At 40.5% G+C, this 25,207-nt stretch overlaps 1 protein-coding gene across 1 annotated transcript; it reads left to right on the top strand.

Annotated features, from left to right (window-relative positions):
• The first annotated feature begins 1,050 nt into the window (after positions 1 to 1,050).
• On the top strand, positions 1,051 to 25,075 carry LOC145440924 (uncharacterized). Its single transcript, XM_080318699.1, has 13 exons — positions 1,051 to 1,333; positions 3,040 to 3,168; positions 3,224 to 3,405; positions 6,672 to 6,706; positions 6,784 to 6,834; positions 7,098 to 7,191; positions 16,086 to 16,449; positions 16,883 to 17,030; positions 20,328 to 20,481; positions 21,032 to 21,118; positions 21,604 to 21,682; positions 22,342 to 22,574; positions 24,293 to 25,075. Exons 1-13 carry the CDS (start codon positions 1,172 to 1,174, stop codon positions 24,471 to 24,473), a joined length of 1,899 nt encoding a protein of 632 aa, XP_080174825.1. The 5' UTR covers positions 1,051 to 1,171; the 3' UTR covers positions 24,474 to 25,075.
• Positions 25,076 to 25,207: the final 132 nt, after the last annotated feature.

Here is a 25,207-nt window from a genome sequence, read left to right as displayed (position 1 = left end):
AAACATAAATTCCTGAATATTTTTCCAACCTGTCTCAATAAAGGAATTGAAAACTCGCCACGAATTATATTTTCTTTTGTGGTGGCTAGACGTGATATGCTCATTAAAAATACACACCAAAAGCTGTCGTCGAAAGCGTTTCGCGTTAATGTTACATTCGCCATCACCAATCTTTGTGTAAATAAATATTTGGCGCTCGTTCATATCAAATCGAAGACGCGTATTTCCAAGAAATAAATATAGCTGTAAAATTCGCTTTGAAATAATATAAGACTACCCAATTTCTACGAACAGTGTTGTGTTATTAAAAAAGAAACATTTTGTGGCTGTTAATCACTAGCCTACAATTATTATGTGCACAAGACAGATGACGGTTGCACGATAATTGAGCTAATTTTGAACGAAAACTTCAGGGGGTCCACGGGGTCCGTGACAGTCGAAAAGGGGTCCGCGAAGACAAAAAGGTTGAAAACCACTGACCTAATCCAACCACTGATTTAAATGCCTCAGATTTCCAGTACAATTAATCTACTCGCGTATTACCGTAATGCTAACGTAGGCTTCACAAATATACTATGATGAGCATTTAATATTTATGATCATACATTCTTAGCGAAAATAGTGTGTATTTCCACCTCTCTGTTACCATTGATATACGGGTGTGAATATACAGTATACACCCATGAAAGACCTACTCCAGACATATACCGCGGAATACATCGAGTACAACATTTTAATCCAAATTTTGCAAACCCGTAGGAACGTATGAAGATTCTGTTTTCGTGTGCCACCCTTTTCGCTAAGAGTGTATATAGCCATAGTTCGGTTTACCACATGATAAGTTGCAGTTGTTATTGAAACTCTATTCTCACCTGAATATAAACGGCGTGACGATTCGCAGATCTTTTGTGAAAGCAAACATAGTTTGTAATTATAGCACATACATATTTACCCAAGCTTGAAGCACCCACTCGTCTACCGAATTCGGGAGTTTCCCATACTCGAAACCTACATCTAATAGCGTTCCCCATTAATACTGTTTCATTTGATAAGGCTTCATTTACCTTTGTTTCTGCTTCACAAGCGGCTGCGTTGAACTGTCGCGAATAAGATATTGTCGGAGTCCACGCTACTGCATTAGTATACTGTGTTAGGTAGCTTGCCGTTCATTATGCCTCGCAGTAAAAAGCAAAGGAGAAACCGCGCAGCAAGAGCGATCGTAACAGACGACAATGACGGATATGTCACAATCGATGTGGAAGTTAAATTGGCTGGGGTTGATGCGAAAATGCTGACTTCTGATACAAAAGTGTTCCAAGTTGAAGGCAGAAAGGTAACTCCTTTTCAATATAGACCAGCGATACGCAACTGTCGGACCCTTGCAGTGTTGAGTCCGGAACTGAACTGTCTAAGTATATACTTATTTTTTTAAATATGTAGCTACCCCGTTACGGCGTATACCAGTAGCAATAACGGGGACGCGGGTGTGTTACTGGGCTCGGGACCTCGTCTCTTCGCAACTGCCGCCTGCTCAAAAGACACTTACAATCACGGCACAACCGACAACACCAGAAGTCTATGTGGTTATAATTATACTAACACGACACAACAAACTCACGACAGCGATACTCACGGACACATATAACGGAACCCAGGCGATCTATAAAACTGATATACTACGCATGCACACTGTACAGCAAACTGTAACGAAACTCCACACCTGCCACACGCACACATACCCATCAGCCTGAAGCTAGCCCAGCAGCAGCCTTGCCATCTACAAGCGAGTACGAACTACCAACGGGGCAACATCACTCCCTAGGTGCTCGCGCAGCACCGTCAGTGACTAGGCTGTGCCCCAGCCAACTATCCGCGCAAAGACTCCGACCGGTACATCCAACTCAAGCCCGCAAATTCAAGACCTACTACTTCACGCCCTAACTGCCTAACAGTCACCAATACTTCACTCTGCTTCCCCCAACTACTAATACTTCGCGCTAACTAACACAGAGACATACTCACTCGCATCCATCTTCAGCCACGCTCTCAGCCAACTCCTCACCCAACTAAGTCAACACGCGGTCTTCAGCCATACCACGCGCAACAATATTGTAAACGCGAAATACAGAACATTCTGGAAACCTCGGGTTTCCACAAATATAACTAAATATTGATATCGTTGATTTGTATTCTCAGTTTGTTTGGGTCTACTTCTTGCGAGTCAGCGTATTCAGCGTATAGGAACTGAATCAATTTCGCATTCGTATGGTCAGGGTTGCATTTTAAGCAAACGGTGTTTTAAATCACTTTGTTTAAAACATGTTTTAAAAAGTGTTTAAAACAAAGGCCTTTTTTGAAAAAATGCTTTTTTCAAGTTGTAAAGTTATGCCATAATTGTGTAAATACTTTCCCAAAATCATGTTGTATGAACCTACGGACAATTACCACCCGATATAGCAAACGTAAATCGATACGGGATGGTTGGAACCCACGAAATAGTCGGTTCAACATTATTAGTCCATATATTTCGTCAAATGAGCTATATTGACCATATAATTTTAATTGCCAATGTCAATGCACTATGACGTCCCAATTCAATATTCTTTACGTCATGGCTTGAAAAAATAATAAAGAACATGTTTTTTTTCCTGTTTTAAGCATGTTTGTTTTAAATGCAACCCTACGTATGGTAACTGGCCAGTGAAAACCTTCACCACTTCGATTTGCTCTCTCCACTTTAGAACCAAGATTTAAAAAACTAGCAGGAGACATAGATGTCGATTCTTCCACTAGCTTTGACTGACAGAACAATAAATACATTTCTTTCATTAATTTTGCTAGTACCGATAAACTGGATTTCGTATATTGTTATATCGCATTACATTCGTCTGGCTGTAAATTTCCGGAGAGTTATTCGGACCCGAACAAATTTCAACTTTTGTAACTATGTAACTTTACTTAAATTAGTTGAGTTGCCTTGATATATAGACCTACACGTAGGAACATATAATTGAACAAGGGGGTTGCTTGTATTCACAGTACCCAGTGTCGCGATTCGGAAGTTGGGTATTCCTCGAAACAAATAATATGGACCAGAATAAACAAATCTGCGTGGACGGTGGGTTAATCCCATCTTTAACGTGGGGGCTGAACGAAGTCTGTCCACAGGTGGGACTATTTCTAGCAATTGTAGTATCAATATCGCAAGAGAATTCGCTCCTAGGTGGATGTATGGGTGAAAGACGTTGCTTCGTGCGCCTTCACCCTGCAAATGTTGTCTGCTCACAAGAGGACGATCTTAGCACTGATAACTAGCGGTAAACTTGCAAAGGACTTGGAAACTACTCTTCGGCGCGGCATTGCTGTCACCTGTAGTAGCATTCGTATTAGACTTGTAAAGATCTTGTGAGTATCGTATCATTTAAATCGGTAGTGTCATCAGATTTTTATACTATTTCGTACGTGCTGACGTTGACCTCTATATTGATCTGGAGTTCGTTTTTAAATAACTGATTGGTGGTACAAAACTTGAACACGGCTTTTAACAGCAAATTCATATTTATTGACTCGAAGAACTTTTCGCGTGCCTCTTATCAAGAGCAACCGGCACGATAAAGGATACAGAACAGAGATGGATTCATAACCAAATGGCGAATTGTGACGCAATAATGAAAATTTATAAATAACATGAATGGAAATTCAACCATAGCAACAATGCGGCGTATATAGCAACAAGCAACTTGAAGAAGTAGTGCCCGTGAGCAATGTTCCCTCTAAGCTGCGCACGTGCGCAAATGCGCAGTGCTGAAACGGTCTCTGCGCACAGAAAATATACGCTGCGCACAAAAAAAAAATCAGAAATGATGTTTTTTGTATAGTTGTTGCGCACTGTTGTCCAATGGACCACGCAGGCGCGCAGATTCGTGAAAATTAAAATGGAACATTGTCACGGCCAAATAGTGTTATCACCGAAGTCTGAAATCGAGGTACAAGTGCGCCCCAAAAAGGTAACTATTGCGCTCCGTGAAGAAATGAGAATTCACAATCTCGTGCGCCTCACGGAAGATATTTTTTTAGTATGGCCTCGTACGCGTGAACGATACTGATATCATTTCAATAGCGCAGTATTTTCTGGGAATGGCGAAATAACATGGTTTAACAAAGTTATAAATATTAAATAATAATGGGCTAGCTCGAAGTTAATCTCCGAGAATCTAACGAATAGTCTTCTCCGCGTGGTATGAACATTGCGTAAGATTCACTCAGGACCGTAACTTTCGCACCCAAACCCCCCAATTGGAGGGGCCAAGCTCGAAGGGTGTCCAAAATTATTTCGAGAATTACCATAAATCATGGTGTATTTTTTTGGAATTTTTCAAGATTTTTTTTTCGCGCTACGCGCGTTTTATCATCGTCAGATATCTGATTATTGGGTACCCTTTCCCAACAAAAATTACGCATGATTTATAGAAATTGGCAGTTGAGCGTCGGCCATTACCGCACCATGACGCGCCAAGACGTATGAAGTTAAAGGCTATGTAACATGCGACTCCAAAAAGTGCGCCAGAACGATCAGCAGCGAGAAAATCTTGGGTGAAAAAGACTGCCCCGGTGCTGACCGAAAACTTCGATATATACAAATATATGTGTAATTGTCCATGTCCATAGGCGCCTAAATGGCTGGCGCTGAATGTTCCTGTCCTGGCGATACGAGTCCCACAATAAGACAAATGCCATATCGAGGGAACATTATTTTCCAGTTAAGAAATACCAATTTGAAATCGTGTACGTCTTTTACTTTAGTAAGTTTTGGCGATTTCAACATCTTTTGACATAGCAGATAGGGGGTCACGAAATAGCATCATGTAACGAAGTCATTATATCAACGGGTAAGACCGAAGATGTTTTATTATTATTTAGAGGGCATATCTATTCCAACACGCCTCACTGCATCAGCTCTACCGGTAAATCTGATTATGTGAGCCGGGAGAATATAAAAATTGATAGCAATATATATGCAATTCCCGATCATATTTGCCGATGCAATCATGAATGATATAAATTTTTCGCGCTTCGCGCGTTTAGGGACGCTGCTACTAAATGGGCACCCAATGTAGATGATAAGTACCGGAAAGCCCCAGAGCCGTAGGGGGGTCTGGGGGGCGAAGCCCCCCAGTAGTTAGTTTTATCACCCTATTTGAGAGAGGTTGCGCACTGTTGTTCGAGGGCCTGCGCAGTGAGTTGGCGTGTTTGCGCAGACTCTTGAAAAATTAGAGGGAACATTGCCCGTGACGAATAACATACAACTACTTCTTCAAGTTGCTTGTTGCTATATACGCCGCATTGTTGCTATGGTTGAATTTCCATTCATGTTATTTATAAATTTTCATTATTGCGTCACAATTCGCCATTTGGTTTTGAATCCATCTCTGTTCTGTATCCTTTATCGTGCCGGTTGCTCTTGATAAGAGGCACGCGAAAAGTTCTTCGAGTCAATAAATATGAATTTACTGTTAAAAGTTTGTTTTTAGTATTTATGGTGTCTGACGACTACAACGGTCGTTTGGACCAGTCCGATTTTGTAATACTGATTCCGTAGGGGCCGACTTGTAGTATAACGGCCACCTTTTTAAGACACCGAATACGCAGATCAGATTGCGAGGAGGAGCCTATACATAAACCACGAACTAATAGGTAAGAGATCCGGGGTCAACCTCGGCCGGACTCGAACCCGCAACCCATTGGTGTTGCAGCTGGGGAATGTTTCACTACGCTGTCTCGCCACGTTGATCTGGAGTGGAGAGCACAGCTCAATTTTATTGATTTCAGTCACCATGAGAGAAGGTTCGTATCAGTACTTCCCAACTGGCAACAGGAACGCCACACGCCACAGCGGTTTGTACTACTTTTAGCATGGGACAAGAAGTAATGCTACACAACTCAAATCATTATATCACACACAAATAGTATAGACCATGGTTTGTGAACCTCTTCATGCGGCCCTCTTCTGACAATTTATCAATGGCACTCTATTTTGTCAAAACCTTTGACTTTCCTGGTTTAATTGACCCATTATCCGGAACTGTTGTACATAAAACACATTGCGGCTTGACAAATCTCCTGTCATGTAGGCCTAGATATGCAAAGCCAAACTTGAGATTACTTTAACTATATATTGGTATATTTTAGCAGGGGTAGCCATTGCGTAAATTTAATTATAATAATATTAATAAATGTAATTGTAAAGTAAAGTAAGGATCAACAAGATCAAGAGGTAGCATGTAGTGCTGTATTAGTATGTTTATTAAATTTTATTATGTTACTTTTGTTATACTGGAATAGACTTAGATATGATAAATCTTTTCATGCTACTTGAGAAATGCTCATGTCCAACAGGTTGGGAACCCCGTCTATAAAGATATTGCCAGAATTTTGATTGTCGGCTTCAACAGCCTATTTAGTTTTAGTACATGACTTAAATGGTTAGAAGTACTAGTAAATATATTGACGAATACATGAGATTGTGTGTTCTGTCCATGATATGGGTAGTGGGGAGAAACATCATTTCCCCACGGTTTTAACTGTAGCTTATAAAATATACCTGTATTAGTGAATTATAGATAGTCAACAATTCGACGACTATTTTACAAATATACTGCACTTTTATTCAGGAATGGCCAGGCTTCACCTCACGTCAACAGCAACCGTAAGTGTACTTGGATGTGGTTTATGCTATACTTGTATATGCAGTTCTTAAGATTCTCGACCCTTCCTATTTATCAGATACGTTCGCTCCCGGACACGGCCGAACAGGTCGTGAACAACAGGAATCGCGTAAGTGATACTTCCGTTTAACACCGTCCTTAGCGATTAGTCGGATTGAGTAATAGCTCACGCATCGTCATGCAATATTGTAGCGAAAACAACAGTAGCTGGTCGTTCTTGTATTAGGAATCGCTACGTTACCGGTTCACATGATATCTCGATTATACTGCAACATATGAACATTAAACCTTTATGCATATAAGTGGAATATTTTTCGTTTCCCCACTCATTGCTACCAGTTCTCCATCTCCAATCGTGTATATAATATTCAGAGTTCATCGCCAATCTAATTGAAGAAGATAATTACGGTTTCGCTTACCACCAACTGAAACGGATAGCTGAAAGTACCTTGTGTGAGAACGATAGGTGAGTTATTTCGTGGCATATATTGATGACACTCGTACAAGTCCGTTTGCAACTGTATACGGGATGTGAGCTCGAACCACTTTTACACCCCGTCCCTTTAACAGCAGCCCATGTGTTCAATCAAGCGAGTGCAGTGTAACGGCATAGTCATTAATCCTTGGTAGTGTTGATACGAATGACTAGTTGGCGTGCGGCTTGTAGCCGATCCACGGTCGACTCAAAATCTCAGATCAAGTGTTGGATTTTATCACCGCTCTCCACAACCTAGACCAGGGCTTCTCAACCTTTTTCCGTTCGCGACCCAGTTTTCATCCAAATTTCATTGCGCGACCCACTATACGCCCTATCGCGATTAACGTTTAAACCAGTGGCGGGCAACTTCTCCAGTCGGCGGGCCGGATATAGGAAAATTAGGAACTTGGTGGTCGGATTGCTGAATCGATGCATTATATACGCTCATTGCTCATTTACTCCCATATACAAGGAATAAATCGTATTCAATGAATGTATTTTAACGACAGCAATGTAACTTCAAAACCATTTCTCACCAATAATGACGAAGACGATGTGGATTTGAGAACAGCATTGTCATACAGGCACCACCATGTCTGCTTCTCTCTGATCCAGGGTTGAGCATTGAGCAACCTGCGGCCGTAGAAGGAAATTTGTGCGACCGTGACACATAATTCAATAAGTATGTGTTGGTGGCCGTCAACTGGCAAATTGAATTTACGAATTGATCACAGAATTTTTGAGAGATTTTATTTTATCTTGAAATTTTCTTCGCGCTAGACCAGGGGTTCTCAAAGGGTGGGCCACAGAGCATTTTATTTTGAGGTGGGCCACGAGGCTATTTAGAAAATTTTAGAATTGATGCAAGTTTAGTTTTATTAGTTATGTTAAACGCTAGAATATATTCATAAACTTTTCATCCGACTTTGATGAGACGTAGTGGCACGCATGGAGTCAGCATGTAGGCCTACCAATCGAAAACGGGAGAAACAAACGGCGGCTTTTTCCACTGACTATGACAACCCACAGCTTACAGCAACTAAAGTAATTCCGAGTATATGATAACTGGAAGGTAATGCTGATGTAACCAAGTATTCCAGCAGGGTCATATGTCGTATGCCGTGGAACGGGGGTACAATAAACTAGGAATGAAGTGTAATCGATGCATAGATTTACTGTACTTCGGCAGGTCGTATTATCGTAAGACAAACATAGCCATAATTGAAAATTATTAGCAACTTCTGGTGAAGGTATACTGCATCACCGCAACGAATCGTAATGGATTGAGGATTTAGCGGAGCGCATTAATCTTTGGAGTCGGTTTAAAATGTCCAGCCTGGCCATCATTGAACATAATGTAAATGTCACATGAATTGATTGTATCGTTGGATTGAATATTCTGACATTGCAACTTCAGTTGGTTTGGTACAAGACATACAATGTGCATTGTACAGCAGGCATATTAAAAAACTCTTTCTCCACTTCTCTGTAGTAGTAGCACCCCATTCATTAATGAATTGTTTGAAGCTAGTCCAGAATGATTATATTTTTCCCCACAATAGTGGAACTAAAACCCTAATCACAAAGTGGATGCGGGAATTTGATTATTGTGTTTCGCGACGCGAATGGAGCATCGGACGATCATAATATACACAGGAGTTTTAGCCTATGATCTACGAGGGCAGTAACTGCCACACCCAAACCCCAAATTGGGGGAGCACGAAGGGGCCCAAGATTATTTCGTTGGTCGTTTGTTGAGGATATTTATTCAACTTAAAAATTTTCGTTGGGCTTCACGCGATTTCATGTCCCTAAAGGTGTAGATTTAAATATAATCAGTAAATTAAGAGCAAAATGCGCATATTTTAGACAAATAGGCATATGATCGCCATCGACTACCACGCATTGAACAGGATTAAGAATCTAAGATAAGAGGTGGGCCACAGCACATTTTCAAACCGGAAAATGGCCACGGCCAAGAGAGGGCTGAGAACCCTTGCGCTAGACCAATGCCATACTTATTTTTTTTCGATTTTAATATAGTATCACCCTTTGTAATGTAAGCTAGTGTTGTAACCAAGTCACAAGGCTCCGAGTCACAACTCACAAGTCAATCTCACTTCTATAGTTTTGACTCGAGTCAAGTCGAGTCATTTTCAATTCACCACCGAGTCAAGTCCGAGTCCCAGTCAGGATGAAGAGGGCTGAGTCAGAGTCATTGTATTATGACTCGAGTCTGAGTACAAGCCATTGTTTACACCGCTCAGTTTCCAGTTAAAGTCTTGTTAACCCACTGTTTGGTGATATCGAATGGTTCGCATTTATAAAATACTAATTTTCCCCACTTTCAGCAGTTTCTGGTCGCATTTTCAAGTACCAGCACCAATAGACGAAATCCCAATAGCGTGGTTACTTAACTATTATTCGAAATTACAATGAAATGTCGGTCTTGGCCGTCTTAGTCTCGAGTCATGCGCAATGACTCGAGTCCAAGTCGAGTCACTACACTAATTGACTCGAGTCATTTCCGTATTTTGAGAAAACGACTCGAGTCAAGTTGAGTCATGAGAGAATCGTGACTCGAGTTATTACAACCCAGATCTGAGCCCCACTGTACAGATGCGAACACCAAGGGAAAATGATGCGCCCTATTTAGAAATACCAGCTTGGAATCGTGTGCTTCTTACAAAAGAAATTAGTTTTTGGTATACATTTAAGTCATTCCAATATATTTCCACTATAGCCCACCGACAATCCTGATTGGAGGTCATGAAATAACAGCATGCAGCATAGTGACTAATAACAATTGAGCCACCCGAAGATGCATCATCATGTGTAACTTGCCCTAAATTTTCGAAGACACTACCTCCATCAACATTCACCAGTGAATCTGATCATATGTACATAGTAATATGTGAATCTACTAATGATGACAAAATTCATTTGTGAATGTTAAAAACAATCGCGCATGGCGCGATCATAACGTATCCCTGTCATTAGTCGGAATATGTCCGTCCACTCATGATTTCGTTGTGTACAGTAAACCGATATGAGAAAGTATATTAGTATGAAGTTCACCGGGAATGGACCTGGACAGTTTAACATGGGTATTTGGCGCTCGGTTAGTTCATTGCAGCTTATGCATTGGAATGCGGCCGCAGGCTACATAAGTAATCGAAATGCGGCCGGGAATAGCAAAAAGGTTGCCCACCCGTGCTCTGATCAATCATTACACGTTGCAATTCTTAATTAAGATTTCAAGGCGTTCAATAAGCCCGGTGCCCAAGTTTACCAAGATATCAATTCATTATGGTTTAATTAGGTGACGAGATAGCGTGGTTGTTCAACTATGTGGCCTATTTTATCGCGATGTTGAATACATGCGACCTGCGGCCTCCACGAAATTTGAAAGTGGCCCCCGACCCGTTTTGAGTTGGCGACCCCGGGCATAAGCGGTGTCTTACACAAGTCTAGAAGTGTGCCGTGCTACAAGTCGACGGTTATGAAATCAAATATAAGAAATATTGGCCTGGTGTAACACTGTAAATGACCATTGTAGTCGACAAACACCATCATGATTACCACAAATGACATTAGGGTTGAGTACATCGTAAATGCCGATAATGCAATAAGTCTTCTCGCTTCGACAAATTTACGGGTAAGTTCCCCCTCGCTCGCTGCGCAAGTGCGCATACATGTGTATAATGACATACAGTCACTAAATTTTGACGTATGTAACCAAGTAGTGGGGAGTATCGGAAGACTGGGGCCGCGGGCCACACTATCATGTAAGACGGAAAACTGTCCGCAGGCCGGACAAAATCCCATCTCGGGCCGTATGTTGCCCGTCCCTGGTTTAAACCATACTGCTCGTGGGTACCAGTTTTATGTTACCAGTGTGCTAGTTATCTGGTCGCGCCTAGCGTGAATATTCTAGGAATTCATGATGGCATTAGGTCAATGTTATTGCCAATTATATTTACTATGCTATGAATTTTTGGCGACAACGATCTTTGGAGACAGCCATTTAGGCACCTACCGTATATAGTCCATGGACAATTCGGCATACATATACCGAAGGTTTTGATCCTTTTCGGCAGAGGTTTTCACACTGTCGCTGCACAATTAGCGGAGTCGCATGTTGGCCGAAACTTCATATGTCTTGGTGTGTCGTGGGGCGGTAATAGCCGACACCGAAAGGTCTATTTCTATAAATTATGCCTATTATTCTATTAGGGAGATGGGTATACCGCTAATAAAACCAATACATCTAACGATGCCAATTTGCGGCATACTCGAAGAAAATTTTAAAGAAGTTCAATAACTCTCTAAACAAATACTCTATAATTTATGTTGATTGATGAGATAATTTTAGCCCCTCTTCAAGCTCGATGCACCAATTGGGGGATTGGGGTGGGGCAGGTAAGGTCTTGCATTGAACAGATGATCACAGCAGTGAAACGCTTATCTATAGGCTCCTCGCCATCCGATCTGCTTAAGCGGTGTTTTAAAAAAGTCTGGAAGTGGACCGTACTCCAAGTCGTCAGATGCGGAATCATGAAAAAGAATATCGGCTTGGTGTAAATCACCATTGTAGTAGAAAAATACCATGAATACCACAAAAAACAACAGACGAGCAAGAGCGTATCCAATCAACCATTCGTCTTTACGTCGAACACAAAGGGGTTATGAGTAGGGGGAGATGTGGTACCGATGGATCAAAAATTGGAAAATGATCGCTGGCCCCAAAATGTTCAGCCGAAAACAGCAGATCTTTTGCTGGCTCAGCACTTTGATACAAGCTCTACCTATCGCGGACATATACATGAATATCCGTCTTTTCAAAAAAATATTTATGGACGTTCGAAATTTGTTGCTCGAACGTATCATCGGTCGCCACCCGGTGGGTCCAATGGCACACGACCCGGGGACCTATGAGACATATACTCTAAACAAACTCAGATGTGACAACTTTTCTTGCTCAGTATTATAATCTAAGCTACAGCAAGTCAAAGAAGAATGTTTGGTCGCAACCGCCAAAAAATAGAATAAATATGAACTCAAATGTTATCACAAAATCACGTTTCAATTTAGGCACGAACTTATAAATTTGAGTGTACATACATATTGCACGAAAATCGACAGTGTGACTTCCAAATACATCGTTATAGCGATAAAACATCATATGCAATTATTACATAAATATTTTCTGTACGTAGGCATGTTTCATTTGTTTCATGATTGGTATGCTTGATTATTTTGCTTGATTTGGCTATTGTATCATCGGTCCCCACCCTACGAATTTTATACATGAATCGAAAAAAATTCCACTCAACGAAGGTACTGAAAAAAATAATAGGTGCCATTATATAGCCTGATACAAGCCCTACACTTCACAATAAAATTGATTGCTGGTTTGTTCGTGCTGAAGGTTACAAAGAAAAATGTATATGTCGATCTAAATTTAGTTTACACCCCCAAAACAAAAAAACATTTGTGAGAGACCCCATAGCTCGCGCACGTCGATTTTTTTTTTGTATGTGAGGAAAGATTTTGCCTGCATGCAATTGTAGACAGGTCCACGGAGTGTAATCATGGAATTATCATAGAGAATTTTCAAAGTATTTTCGGTCCCAGTGATCCATCGGTACCACATCTCATCTAACTTGAGTTGCGGCAATTGCGTGCTGATCATAACGACAAATCGGGCTGGATTGCTGCATTTCCCGATCAACGTTGGCAAAGTCTTTGGAGGAAATAATGAATTTCAATCTCAAGCATACACAATAACGCACAGTCAGATTTTACGCTGCAACCAATATGACTGTGAGGAAAATCTGGCTCGCGAATTATTGTGAGCACGCCAACGTGGCTTGTGGCGCTTATTGGCGCAAAACACTTTAATTTGGAGGAGGAGGATGTGCATCACCTCTTCTAATCTTGAGAATATAAAGTGTCTAGAATAGTCGGAAAATTGAATACGAAATTGTAACAGTTAGAACGTCTTCGCGGCCCACCTAAAATAGCTTCGCGGCCCACTGGTGGGTCGCGACCCACCGGTTGAGAAGCACTGACCAATACCATCCTGTGCTAGAAGTATCCCATTGACGTAAATAGAGGTCGGCCGTTCTATAAGTCGAGAATGCGGGAATCATCACATGCGTATGAACCTTGTATAAATAGCAGTAGTATCTGAAACATCACGATCGAATAAACAAAATATACCAACACCCGAATCAGAGCACATACCGTTTGCAAACTTGAAGTTACTTAATCGTCGAATGCAATATACATATATGTAAAGTGTATGATCAAGCGGGTACGGTATACCCCGCTTGAAAATGCAAGTATATTTCAAGTAGAGTTTACTCCGTTAATTGTAGGCTTTTCATTGCCTACGACAAGAGCAATGCATTGCAGCATACTTGGAAGTGGGCTATTTCAACTTTGTTTTTTTTTCGCTGAATTCCCTCTTGTCCGCAGGACAAGATAAATTGTGCATAATTTCCGTGCTCAGCGTCAGAACACATTTTTTTTCTTTAGTATGTAAGTAGCCTGGACAATGCCCAATGAAAATCGCGAAAACATGCGCTCTGCATTGCGGAGGATTCTTTCAGTTGCTTCGCTCGTCGGAAGAATCCCATATTCACATTAATTCCTTCTCGCATATGTTTTGATTGTTGAGAATTTGAGCATTTGAATTGATATCACTAAGGTGGGTCAAAATTGACCACGACCGAGCAAACATGTGTGGCATTTTTAAGGAAAATGCCCATTAGTGATGCGAATCCTGCGCTGTGCCATGCACTATAAATCGGTATCATCCATTAGCCGATTGAGCGCTGGCCATGAAATGGGCGATTGGGGGGCGGTGGCTATAAAATTTGGCGGTATTGGGGGGGGGCTGAGAGCAAATTGGGGTGATGTAGATTTAGAAGGCAACTGCTGCGTAGTGTTGAAACGATTGATGAATAAAGCAACTAAATACGCAGTAAAATGCAACATCGATTCACTCAAGGCAATTTATGTTCGTCCGTCTATTTAATCAGCTGTACCCAAAAAGTTCATTGTTACTTGACCATGTTGATCCTGCCTATCAATGAACTAATTAAGCAGTCGACAAAATCCCTAGAAAGCATGGCTCATTGTGTGCTGTTAGAACTACGAAGTATTTGAGCAGATATTGCTCACTGCGAGGTGTGGTGGCTTTTTAAGATAAACTGTCTTGCGTGATTTTAATCTGTTTCGAACGATCGTGGATTTTCCACAGTGCTGCGACCGTGGCCTTCGACACAGCGTTCTGGTTGCTTGAAACGATATTGCATCTAATTAACGGGCATATTCTCCAAAATTTATTAGTAGAATATATCCGTTCCCAGTAATGATGAAACCTGAGCAAGGTGAAATGGCACTGTTCGCATTCAGTGATAAACCCATCAGTGATATTTCTCCGGAAGTTTTGCGAGACGTGAACTTTTGTAATTCTCAAGCTTGCTCGAGCTACCGGTCCAGCTCGCATACCCGATTTGGAAGGAGAAGCAAACATAAATCATCTCCGAAAATTGCACAAGGATACGGTGATTTGATTCCAGGATATATTCCAATTGGAAATTCCTTACCCGATAATCAATCCATTATGTAAAGTTTCCGAGCATGAAATGATAAAGAGCTGATTACATTATAGTACAATCTGAGTTCAAACCAAAGTTTAATATCTTCAATCAATCGTTCTGCATACACAATCAAATAAAATCAAATAGAAATACTCTCACTGGATACAGGTTGACTTTTTCGTCGTTACCCTACCCCACTCATATGTGATAGAACGTGTTTTCAGTACCGTGACAAAGTTTCTGACTCACAGCAGAAACCGACTTGACAGTTGGGATGTGAATACTGGAGATTTCAGAATGAGATTGTTCTTGTCAAAACTCAAACCCAATATGACGAGGATGATTCAAATAATGCACCATCATTATCGGCTTCATTATTAGCAGTAATGAATGCTGAACAAGTTTTGTTTTATTATTTAGATGTGACGAGGGGTGTCGGGGGGGAGGCGCTTGCGCTTTATTCGCTGTCCAGGGGGGCGGCAGCTCAAAAAAGTGCGGGAAACACTGACCTAGAGCAACATGCCCGTAGACCTACTCTAGAGTTCGTGAAATGTTTCCGTGACCTAACTTTAGTTCTAATCGATTTTCTGATATTCTGGAAAAGGAAGGAAAGGAAAGGACGTAGTTTATTTTTGTCCTTGATGATTTTGCGGCATATACACCGACTCATGATACACATACACACGATCTGCGCATATGCATACCATGAGTGCATGATGTGCATATGCCGCTGGCTGGACAAGGAAGTGCAGATATAGCCTTTACGGCTTTCTAGGTCATGCACCACCCCTCCATGCTATTCCAGTAATGCATGAGCGCCAAGCAGGGAAGCCATGGATACCAGTGTTACTAAACAGGTCTTTGGTCTGACCCGGCCGGGAATCGAACCCACGACCTACCGATCAAAAAGCCGGACGCTTAACCATTACACTATCTTGCTGCGGGAGAACTGTATACTGCGAAACGACAGAGCTTGTTGTATATACATTCGTCATCCACGCCCTTATGACAATGAACTCTGATTCGAGAGGAAATGAACTTGGTTTTATTTTATTTATTCCAATACGGAAGTTAATTCAAATCCCACGTTTTTGTGAATTCAGTAGTTCCTATTCTAATCTGATTTGAAGAAAACGGTGTAGCTATAATTCGAATTCTAAAATGATTTGGAAAAGCAGACAATTTTCTAGTGCTAATACTACTCATCTTACTGGCAATTTAATTTCGATTGGCACTCCCGCTTCCATCCAGTAAACGATTCCAATTTAGATTACAACATTTAATCCGTCTCGGTATATGCTGCTTCCATCTCCACAAACACGATGAGATGCGGGAAGTTTCGCTTCAAGCGATTCTAGTAACGGGAAAAGTCACCACTTACACGCCTGCAGTTGAAACACTGCTCGAAGACGTGCGGGCGTATGTCCTGCGGCTGCAGGCGTTGGGAATGCATGTAGACGCGATCACTCTCTTTGTCGGGATCAATAAAAGTCTTCGCATGATCCCTGACGCTAACAAGTGCGTCAACAAGCTTGGTATCTACATCGCGACGTCTTGTCACCTCTTTGATGGCGCCCTGAACTCAAAGCCGCTCTCAAAATTGGAAGTCGAAATACATGGATGCATACAACAGGTGATAATTAAAACTGTGTAAATCGAGTACCTGCTAACCTGACAGTGATTCGATTGAATCGAGCAGTAGGCTTCGAATCGAGTTGAGTATTCGAGCATCACTCATTATAACCTAATAACAGTAGGAAAGATGTGGAACGTTCAAATATGTACCCACTATGCCACTATACAGAGAATGTACCGCCAGCTCTACATCACATTAAGGATTATTTTGTATTTTATGACCATGCCTATTTCGTTGCACTGTGTGAAAATGCTGTTATAAGTGGGTTGATGACGACATCGCAGATATGTCATTTACAGTAACGTGACTAGCTTTGTACCTACGACATGTTTCGCATGTTACGATACGATAAATCGAGGTTTCCCCGCCCTGGTGATATATTGATGGTATTTTAGGACGATTTGACTGTAATGCGATTTACTGTTAACAGCTGGAAGACGAGGTTGCGTACATCAAAAGTATGACGGAGTGCGACCCGCTTGTGCAGGCGTCTGTCGTTTTCTCCGCATTGTCGTCGATCGATCAGATAAAGTCGAAAGCGCGGATTTCACCCCCGACGGTGCTCCCCAGCGATTCGGGTGAGGGAGTGGTATTCATATGCATTATGCAACCATGTACGTCTCATACCTTGGTGAAGCCGATTAAAAAGATTGATACGTACGTAAGCCAGGAAGGGCCGAAATTCACCTTTGTCATCTCCTAAATTTTCGATCTTGGCATGTCGTGTCGGCGTAGTCTTTTCTTACTACGCAGAGATGGGCACGTTCAATGACCTGAGCGAATCGATTCATGGACAAGTAGTATTCAGGCGTCGAGTCGAGTATGAGTGTCACTCAGTCACAACAGTGTGAAAGATGTGCGAAGTTCAAATATGTACCTTTTATGTTGCCACAAAGATGTTAACGCCGGTTCTATATCCATTAAAGATAATTTGCTATTTATTCGACCATGCCTTATACCAGGGGTCGGTAACAAGCGGCCCGCCAGGTCATATTTCGCGGCCCGCGCCCTGATTTGAGATTTCGGTAGAACTAATACACTGGTCTACGAATTTAAAAAAATGTTTTGCGGCAAAAAATTTAATGATTGATTTAGACTAATTTTCGGTTGCCGAATCCGATTCTGTGCTCAGAATTTTTCTATCACGTCATTGATTTTGGTCTGAATTTTTCTCAATGTCATAAATTATTCAAATTTATGCGTTCGTCAGTGACATTACGGTTAGCAACAGATCAAATATTGTTTTTGAAATCGTCTATCACGAAATCTGGGTTATTTCAGTACAGAATGAGTGAGTTTTCGGTGAACTTGAATCCTGTGGTTCACTATCTTCTTACAATCAGGAGCTCTTTTCGACCCATAAAATTACACTGGTCAACAAATTTCAAAAAAATTTGCCCCAAAATAATTATTAATTGATTTAGGCTAATTTTAGGATGCTGAATCCGATTCTGTGCTCAGAATTTCTCTATCACGTCAGTTTGTTTCGGTATGTATTTTTTTCATTTTCATAAATTAATCACATTTCGACTTTCGTTAGTGACATTACATTAGCAAGAGATCAGATATTGTTATTGAAATCATCTATAATGATGAAACCTGGGTCGTTGTAGAACAGAATAACCGAGTATTCGGTGAACTTTGAATCCAGTGGTTCTTCATCTTCTTTCAATCATAAGACCTCTTTTCGATTCATAAAAGTATACGAGGACGCAACCATTTTTAGTCGGTAGCAGTTATCAACTTAATATACCACTCTTCGTTTAAAGATTGTGATTAGTAACTCCATGTTTAATGTAGTTCCCTACGTTATCTTTATATATCTGTCCTACAAACTTCATCGGTCAATGCAATTTGTGACAGCACACTGCTCTTTCGTATAACGTTAAAGTTAACCATTAAATTGTTCGTATATTATGTAGAAGAGAATTGCTCACTCCGGCACATGACCCAAATATGTGACCTTTCAGGCTTGTTTTGGAACAGTAAAAGACACAGGTTGCCTGCTTTTCCGAAGAAAACAGTGCTTATCGTGCTAACTTGAAAAAATGTGTCATTATTAATCTCCGCCCGTATTTATCATGCTCATTCTTCTCCAGTTTCCATATACTGTCACATTCTATCGGAATCGAGGAAAGCTGTTTCTGAACTGTTTTTCTTTTGGTTTATTGCCATGATATGAAGGGCTTCTTTTGCATTGTCTACTATAGACAACCAGATGAATGGAGATTGCTTACTAATAGCTGTAAACGAAACCTTAAGTGCGTGTTACTTCACTATAGAAATAAATGTGCACCGATTCTAATACAGTCGATCCGTCTCGACATAGGGCATTCTGTGGCCTACACCAAATAACATGTGCTCTATGCTGGAACAGAGCCAGAGATAAGCATTGGTTAATTTCTAGTGATGTTTTTAAATGGTCTCAAGGCTTTGTGTTTGTGTTTTGCATGATTAAACGCCAATTCTAAATATAAATAGCTTTACATTTTGGCGGTTTCTGATTTGCCGTAACATTTTACTATGAACCAGAGTTGGTGGAAGTGATCGGCGTTGCTACTCAAGTAACAGAAGTAGCCCTTTACGTTTCTACTCAATTTCAAGTAGAGGTAGTAATTTGTAAGACGTATCAAAACTGCTTCAATTGCAAGACAAAATGCAAGGTCTGGAAATTGCTAGAAGTGAGTACATATCTAAGTATACTTGGTCGGGAGGAGAGTAATCGCATACTTTCAACAGTTACTCGGAGCTGGCTACATACGAAATCTCAAGATGTGCCTTCTCGTCTAACGCACAATGTCTATAATGACACTACCCGTTGGTAGAATATTCGACTAATATATTTTCTGTTACTGTGGTTTAGGGGCTATGTCACGCAGTTTTAATGCTTATTTAACTCATGAGAGTGGTGCAGTCTTTTCTTTAAGCTACTTTGAACTTTTCAAAATCCAATTCGCAAAGGTTTATCCAAAAGACTGTTCAGGTAGAAATGGAAGTAGTCAGAAAACAGATCAATTTCAGTAAGTACCGCAAGTAGGATAAATCTACTTGACCACCACGAAAAAGTAGTAAAAATCGACATAGATATTATCTTCACAACGTGACGTGGTAGAACAAAAATAACGCGAGATTCGTATTCAGCACCCCCAAATTAGATAAAAGTGAACCAAAGAAATCTTGGCGCAAAAATCGTGTAGACCAGTGTTATTGATGCATTTTGAAATGCAGAAACTGATTTCCGTTTAAAACAGCGTTTATCCTCTGTTCAACATCACTATTCCTCAATAGCTGATACGACTTCGGCGATGGTAATAGCATTTCATGGAGGAAAAATTAGCTGATACGAATGGGTATATTACCTTGACGTGCAATGGCCCGGACACTGTCAAGACTGAGGCGCTTAGAAAACTACTTCTGGCTTCCCCACAAGATCAAGCTTTACAAGGAGTTAGTTTTCCAGCAAATACCGTGTCTATAACTAGCTAACCCCAATATCGTTTTCTTACGTCACTGAAAAGTGTTGTCAGGTATCGTGCGCAGCTCATAGTTCCAAATAGAATGGAAGTGATGATCACGATCTTTACCGGTTTCACATATAACTCATATAATATATCATTACTAATATCCGTTTCATGATTGCCATTTACTATCTGACACCGTTGACCATATTCCTTACGTAGCTCACGAAATAAATCGAAACACTCTGGTGACACATTAAATCGTGATTCTTGATTTCCTGTATTTTATTTCTCTGATTAAAATAATGCGACGACCTAAAATATTCCTGATGTAAATGTTTTATATTCAGAAATCACTAAAATTACAAGTGGTGTACCAGACAGTTCGCGGTTAATTGATATGAATTTTTAACGCAGCGGTGCAATTCGCCTGCGCCACAAGCTCTTGGGCAGACTACCCGAGAGTTATATCAATCTGCGGAAGGCACCCAGATATTGCAATGATGATTCAGGATCCATCACTTCGAAATCGAATGAAAGAGATCAGCAAGAACCCAGCGCTTCTGGAAAAGTGAGGGTCATGAGTAGGCCTATTGAAACACACATTTTATTTGAGAAGTATGCAGCAGCCATTCAGTAATTGTAATATATTTGTTTGCATTTATAACCAATTAAATTGCAACCTTATGAATACATACCTACTGTGGAACCGTACATTATAAAATTCGATGCTCTAGTAATGTTGAAATAGTGAACGTCCATGCAATAACTCCTAATCATATGCATCGCTTTGTATCCCATTTTCACTGCTTGGATAGCTGTAATAGATGGGTAGGCCTATATATAATATCATATGTATAATACGATCGCATAACTCCGAACCAATGTTTCCTCTAAGCTGCCCACGGTCTCTGCGCACAATAAATTCGAAGTCATGACCGTTTTTTTAGTCGTTACGCACTGTTGTCCAACGGGCCGCGTAGTGAGTTGGTGAGTGCGCGCAGACTAGTGAAAAATTAGAGGGAACATTGCCGCGAACTCATTTAAACTATTATTACAAATATTCCTATCGGTGTAGATTTTACGTGGTTGATTACATTTTGTATTTTTCCTACATACAGGCGCGTGCTGGATCCTCGAATTCTACACATCAATGCAGTTTTAAACCATAATTTGCAGGAAGCAGATTTAATGAGTGGGTTTACGAGGTGAGGATGGGCTATGAATATTAGCCAAATTTTTTCCATTCCGCGTGTTTTCGGCTAAAATCTGCACTTCAAAAGGGCGGCATGCAATTTACGAACCACTGCGCCGGCCACTTGTAGGTTGATGCCTATTTTGGTCGTCCGATAGGAGCGAGCGAGAATTAGGTAACGATGGAAAATAGACTTATTTTACCACGCATCACAATCGATAATCCTATTCGCGCCAGGCGCGAACAATTTTAAAAGGTGGTAAATTAATTCGGAATGTAATATTGTTTCTTGCATATATTGCGGTGGCCTCAGGAATGGACTATACGGCGCCTGGACACATCAGTATTGAAGGTTTCGGACAACAGTATGTTTGTCGAGTCGAGAACTTTCGCACAATAGATTAGTAAACTGATGTCAACATTGTGACCAATTGTGGTGCAGTTATGCACACTAAGAATCAATACCCTGTACCATAGTGCACATGTATTGTGATTTAGAAAGGGGATTGGAAGCAATAAAGTCGTTATCAACGAATCATTGATTGGAGCTTCAGTTCCTGTTGAAAAGAAACGTGAGGTAGGATATGATTAAAATAATATCGCATAGAAAACACAGTATCCTTGTTTTACCCCACGCAATAATGTAAATACTTCTCTATTACCTATTACCTTCCTGCAGTTATAGTTAGAAATGTGTACATTGGGGATTTCATTGCGCTCCAGCAACAATCTCCTAGCCAAATCTTTTAAATACTTTTGAGGGAATTTTCGCTTAGCATATTATATTCCATTATATTGTAGCGGACATGTTATACTACGATGACATAGTAAATTGAATTGAAAATAGAACGTATAGAACCGCATTAAATAACCGCGGTACGTAGATTTTAAATTTCGATAGCTCAAATCCAGGAATTTCGCACACAATCGAAATTCAACATGGTCATAACTTCCCATGATCTATCCGATGTATCAACTATGCCTTTATCTAAACCGTTCTGGCTTACCTGCGGGTTTTAGGGGATGTATGTGTAACGGATAATCATAATCACCCATTTTGCGAATCTACAGTGAAACTATATCTCAAATATTCCAGTTCAAAAACAGAGATTCAGTATACATCAAAATTTCATGGAAACCATTGTCATATCTCTGGCCTTCGAAAAGCGTTAATTTTGCTGGTAATCATAATCATTCCTATAAATTAGTGACATTCCGCTTACATGGCCATTTCAGTCGCAAAAGAAAAAGTTATTGGGTAACGAGGCGTATAAGAAGCAAAACTACGTGGAAGCCTCGAAGCTTTACGATGAAGCAATTCAACTGGACCCGTCAGATGCGATGTTGTATTTCAATAAAGCGGCGGTCCTCATGTCCACGAAACAATTGAACGAGGCGAGGTGTCTCTGCATTATGGCCGCCAACATCCTGAGCATCAGTAACAAGGAAGATGGCAACGCTCTTGCGAAGTAAGCGTCACCCAGTTGCTCTAACAAAAATTATTGGTGTAATAACTTCATATACATTCTGAAATTATGCTATGGAATGTGAGGGATGTGACTGATACGCAGCGGTGGTCAAAGTACAAAGGCACATTACTCAAATAGCAGTAGAAGTATCGACGCATAAATCTACTCAACTTACGAGTAGAAGTAGTTGAAGCAGCCCAAGCCCACTTCAGCTGAAGTTAGTATTCGCCGTATTTGAAATCTACTCAAGTAAGTAAATAGTTTTGACAGGCAGTCAGAAATACGCTCTCATAGACCGCCGAAACCAGGAAACTGGCATATGAGGACTGCGCAGAAAGCTGGGTTTGTGTTGCTGTATCCCTTGCATGAGATATATATCAACATTTTATGGAAAAGGCTGTTCATTTTTCATATATTTCGTGCGAAGCATGACGACAATTCAGGACTGTTCACGAAAACAGCCCCTGAATTGATCCGTCTTGGTCTCGTTCCCTCTCTTACTACTTGGCAATCTGTAATTAAGAAAATGTAAGTCAACAAAACCGATGCAGTTGAAGTACAAGTAGCGGAAAATCATATTTACTTGAATGATAACTGCAAGTGCGGGAAAACTATACTTGACTACTTACAAAGACTAGATGCGCTTTGTTAGTGACCACATGTGCTTATAACTCCGCATTCAATGTACACACGAACTCGTATAATTCAATTAAACAAAGACAACACAATACACGGATGATCACCTGACGAACACCGGATCCAAAATAGCTGTTTGCTGATAAACATGGGAGATTCCACGAATTTACCAAGGACTATCAGCGGAATTCCCGATAGCTTTGATTCGCACAAGTAATCGAATTTAGATTTCCGTTTAATCAATTCACAGATATTTCATGTCAAACTTTTCGAAAATCATAGCATTTGAACATCTCACCTGTAAATGTTCAAACCACTGCTACTGCGGGAAAAGGAACACCGCAATTCCAGTTGGTTTGTTGGCACCGCCTGGACAGTATAGCTGATATACAAGATATGATATGTAGGCCACACGAATCAATGTTTAATGGGTTCGATCCGGCTATGGGGCTTGTTTTCCTGTCGGCATTATCTATGAAAATTTTGTATTAATTATTTTCCCATCGCCAATTCATTTTACTTGTCATTAAATATCACGCAAAGGCCTTTTATACTGTAGAAATACAGATGGGATGGTGTCAATATTCGGTAATTTGTAATCACTCGGACGTGTTATAAATTTTGAATTCATGTGGGAAAGGAAAGGAAAGGACGTAGTTTATTATTTTTCCTTGATGTTTTTGTGGCATATACACCGACTCATGATAGACATAGACACGATCTGTGCTTGCATATGCATACCATGAGCTGTTGGGATCGAACCCACGACCTACCGATCAAGATGCCGGACGCTTAACTATTACGCTATCTTGTCGGTCATCTTGGGGATATGCCCTATTCTGGAATTGTAATCTTCGATCTGGAATTAAACAGGCAACCTTGAGATATGTAGTAATTACAGAAACTCCTCCACGTTGTTAATGATGATAACTGTTTCCTTTCGTTGAAAATCGTTGAAATCATTCTCTTCTTATGTATATGTGTCATTTGAGCTATTTAAGCCATTTCAGGTTTTTAAATCATTTCAGTTTTTTTAAGTCGTGTACATTTATATTCCATTATTGTCCGAATTTCTCTCACAGAGTTGTCGCAAGACTTGGCCGTATCGAGAAATTGAGCGGAAACTATCCGGTTGCCATCCATCTTTTCGAAGCATCGCTACGTCTCCATTATAAAGAGGAGGTTAAGCAAGAAGCGGCCGAGTGCCGACGTGCTCTGTTTGTATCCTGCTGTACACATGGTACACCGTTCAACTTCGCGTAATAAATCGCCCATCAGTCAAGCTGCGTTGGATTAGCAAGTGATTTGTTATTGCCATACAAATATATAAGATCTGTTTCGCACTATAGGGTTAAGATTGTCACGTAAATTAGTGTCATTATTGTACGAGATAGTACCAAGTTTATGTTATCTTCGAGCGGTTAAAATTAATGATCAGTTACAAGTGTACTGCATGTAATGTGGTATTGGCCTACTGTATATACATTGATGTGAATAGCAAGGTAAGAGGAAAAGGTGCTCGTCACCCTATGACATAAATTTATCGTTGATATGTTATTGTCACTCCTCGATTTTCCGACATACCGCTGTCTGAATCATATAATATTCAATAGAGAATGTGTGTAGCCTACGAATTATTTTTTATGCATCAACATAAATTTAGATTGAAATTAACCAGTAATCGTCAGCAACTACAAAGTTATTTTCAATTTTCTACTAGTCGCTGGCGATTGCCGCTGACGAGTGTAAGCTGAACATCTCCGGGTTTCTTTCAACATAAATATGTTATTCTTATGTATATATTGAAGTTATGTACCTCCAAGTGTCTCTTCCTGTATATAAATATATAAGATATATATATAAAATCTGAGCATTTCATGAAGGCTAATGTATGATCTACCTATACAGGGCATAAATGAGAAGCTGCAAGAAAGCGTCCTGCATGCTGTATAGAAAAACGTTTGATAGATTCTGCTGCTTTATTCACCCATATAGCA

This window comes from Botryllus schlosseri, chromosome 6, assembly GCF_051294905.1.
Source record: "Botryllus schlosseri isolate E-star chromosome 6, Bs_hap1, whole genome shotgun sequence".
Taxonomy (NCBI): domain Eukaryota; kingdom Metazoa; phylum Chordata; class Ascidiacea; order Stolidobranchia; family Styelidae; genus Botryllus; species Botryllus schlosseri.
The sequence above is the reverse complement of the archived record's forward strand: the minus strand, read 5'-3'. Positions and strand labels throughout refer to the sequence as shown.